Source organism: Nicotiana tabacum, chromosome 1 (assembly GCF_000715075.1).
Source record: "Nicotiana tabacum cultivar K326 chromosome 1, ASM71507v2, whole genome shotgun sequence".
Classification (NCBI taxonomy): Eukaryota; Viridiplantae; Streptophyta; class Magnoliopsida; order Solanales; family Solanaceae; genus Nicotiana; species Nicotiana tabacum.
This window is the reverse complement of record NC_134080.1, coordinates 177,740,441-177,743,706: the sequence shown is the minus strand read 5'-3', so window position 1 is coordinate 177,743,706 and position 3,266 is coordinate 177,740,441. Positions and strand designations below refer to the sequence as shown.

The window sequence follows — 3,266 nt, the reverse complement described above, 5'->3', positions numbered from 1 at the left end:
TACTAATTTGAGAATTTATTACTGTTATTTTTGTTTCATTTAATATTTTCACTAATCAAGTGCTATAACTACTACTGTGATATTAATCCTAATGTAATGTTTATATTCATAATGGTATTGTAAAAGTTTTTCTTTTTCTTTTTTTGTATTATTTCTTCCTGCTAGTTCCATCATTAACTGTTTTTAGCAAATCATACATACTATTATTAGTACTCTCTCCTTTATCATAATAATAGTGTTATAACTACTATTTACTATTTTTATAACGTGTATATTTATAACTGTTATAATATTGTTAGTTCTTTCATATTGAAGATCTTTTTTACTACTGAAAAATATTTTTATGACCATTCCAACTATATGTACTATCACTAATTACCTTTTTCATATATAATAGTATTATAGTATTATTTCTTGTCATAGTTCATTGTTGCATCGTTTTATTTTTCTTTATAACTATCTTGTTATAAATTTGAGTAAAATATTATTATTCTATATAGATAATAAAATTATTGTATAATTATTTTTGCTTAGCGCCTGCTATTTTTATCATTTTTGTAATTTTTATATACTTATTTTTTTTCCTTGTACTTTCTTTACTTAAGAATTTTAAGTAGTTTATGACCCGCTCTTCTACAAAAGAGTTGATCAGTTATGATCCTGAAATTGAAAGATTTATTCGATTGCACAGGAAAGAACAAACATCGTCTTCCCAAGGAGCATCTTGTGAAGAAATGAAAAATCACGAAGTAGAGGACATTAACCCACTTGGGATCCCACCACCAGTCCATGTAGAGGAGCAATTTGATGAAGTGGCGTCAAGGCTAGCAAAAAGAATCCTTAAGGATTATGCTAGACCTGATCGCTTCAACTATGAATCTAGTGTTAGGAAGCCCCCAGTGGCAGCCAACAACGTTGAAATCAGGACCGACTTGATTCAGACAATTCAACAATCTTGTATCTTCACTGGTGATACAAGTGAAGACCCATATAGTCATTTAATTGATTTTCTAGAACTTGTAGAAACTGCTAAGTATAATGGAGTACCTCCTGAAGCTATCAAGTTAAGGCTATTTTCTTTTTCTTTAAAAGGAGATGCCAAGACTTGGTTGCGAAGTTTGCCTCAAGGGTCCATTACGACATGGGACCAGATGACTCAGAAGTTTTTAAACAAATATTTTTCCCCTGCTAAAACAACAAAGTTAAGACAAGAAATATCTAATTTCTTGCAGACTGACACTGAGTCAGTTTATCAAGCTTGGGAAATATTAAAAGCAATGTTAAGAAAATGCCCACAACATTACTTTCCTGAACATATGCAGTTGTACATTTTTTATCACGGGCTAAAACCCTCTGCTAGAAATGTGATAGATGCAGCTGCAGGAGGTTCTGTAATGGGCAAAACCACAGAGGAAGCATTGAAACTATTGAATGAAGTTTCTGAGAACGCTATCCAATGGCCATCTGAGCGTGTAATCATTAAAAAGGTTGCTACGGTAAATCAAGTTGATGCTTTAAATACACTAACGCAGCAGATTGTTTCTTTGGCACAAAAGTTTGAATCTTTTCAGGTGAATACACTACAATCAAACCACTCTGAGGCTTGTGACATGTGCGGAGGAAACCACCAGAACTATGAATGTCAAGCAACTAATCAAACGGATGAACAGGTTAATGTCATCGGTTACAAGCCATATCCTTTTGGGAGTCCAATGGCACAGAAGCATCCAGAATTTCAGTGGAGTAACCCAAATGGTGCAGAAAACTCTCAAAGCTTCCAGAAACAACAGGTACAGGGTCCACCGGGATACCAAAGTCAAAATCGTGGGCAACCGAGTTACAGACCTTATTAGCAAGCAGGACCATATCAACAAATAGGGACATATCAGCAGAGGCTCCAACAAGCTCATCTAAGTCTTGATGACCTTTTGTACAAGTATATTAAGGTCACTGATGAAAAGATGGAAACCCAAAATTTATCCCTCAAAAATCTGGAAATTCAGTTAAGCCAATTGACAGCTCTTGTGTCAGAAAAGATTCAGGGTCTCTTACCAAGCAATACAGAGAAAAATCCAAAAGAGCACCTTAAGCCATCACTTTACGGTCAGGTAAGGAACCTGATGAACCTTATGCAGAAAGACAAGAAAAGAACCAGACAGAGCAACAGGTAGACAAGGGTAAGAATTTTGAAAAACCATCTGAACCATCAAAGGAAAAAGAAATAAAGAATAAGGAAGAAAAAATTTCTGAAAAAATGGCTGCCCCACCTATGACAATTCCTTTTCCACAAAAAATGAAACGCGAAAAGCTTGATGGTCAATTTGCAAAGTTTTTGGAAATCTTAAAATAGATTCATATTAATATTCCTTTTACTGATGCTTTGTTGCAAATGCCTTCATATGCTAAATTTTTAAAAGAAATTTTGTCAAGTAAAAGGAAATTGGAAGAATTTTCTGTGGTAATGCTTACTAAAAAATGCAGTGCTATACCTCAAAATAAGCTACCACAAAAACTTGGTGATCCTGACAATTTTACCATTCCATGCACTTTGGGAGGTATATATTCTGAAAACGCACTTTGCGATTCTGGAACTTCAATAAATTTGATACCATTTTCTATCTGTAGAAAATTGGATCTTGGTAAAATGAAGGGCGTAGGTGTTTCTCTTCAGTTTTTAGATCAAAGTACTAAGAAACCTAAGGGAATAATTGAAAATGTGCTTGTAAGAGTAGATAGGTTTGTTTTCCCTGTAGATTTTATAGTACTTGAAATGAAAGAATGTCCTGATGAACCGATAATTTTGGGTAGACCATTTCTTGCTACAGGAAGTGCAATCATAGATGTTCATCAAGCCGATAATTTTGGGTAGACCATTTCTTGCTACAGGAAGAGCAATCATAGATGTTCATGAAGGACAACTAATCTTGAGAGTTGATGAAGAAAGAGTCATTTTTTATATGCAAAAGATACTAAGATTTTTCAGGAGATGAGACATCATCTTCATGCTTTTCTATTGACATGATTAGTGATCTTGCAGATGAATTCAAAGATGATCAATTAATTTCAGACTCAATGGAAAGATGTTTGACCAAATCAGGCACCGCACAAGATGATGATCCCACAATTAAGAGAGAAGCTGAAATATTGGAAAAAGATTCTGAGGATAAGGAGATGCAATCAGAAGAAGTTCAACCAAAAATTGAACTGAAAGTTCTTCCTTCTCATTTAAAATATGTTTATCTTGAGCAAGAATTATTTTCAGTAAT

General features: G+C 34.0%; 1 protein-coding gene and 1 non-coding gene across 2 annotated transcripts; one reads left to right on the top strand and one right to left on the bottom strand.

Annotated features, from left to right (window-relative positions):
* The first annotated feature begins 620 nt into the window (after positions 1 to 620).
* LOC142164299 (uncharacterized) lies at positions 621 to 2,869 on the top strand. Its single transcript, XM_075222137.1, has 4 exons — positions 621 to 978; positions 1,093 to 1,790; positions 1,947 to 2,108; positions 2,351 to 2,869. The coding sequence occupies exons 1-4, from the start codon at positions 621 to 623 to the stop codon at positions 2,867 to 2,869; spliced, it is 1,737 nt and encodes a 578-aa protein (XP_075078238.1).
* Positions 1,200 to 1,306, bottom strand: LOC142165050 (small nucleolar RNA R71). Its single transcript, XR_012696070.1, has one exon. It is a non-coding gene; the product is annotated as a small nucleolar RNA R71 (small nucleolar RNA).
* Positions 2,870 to 3,266: the final 397 nt, after the last annotated feature.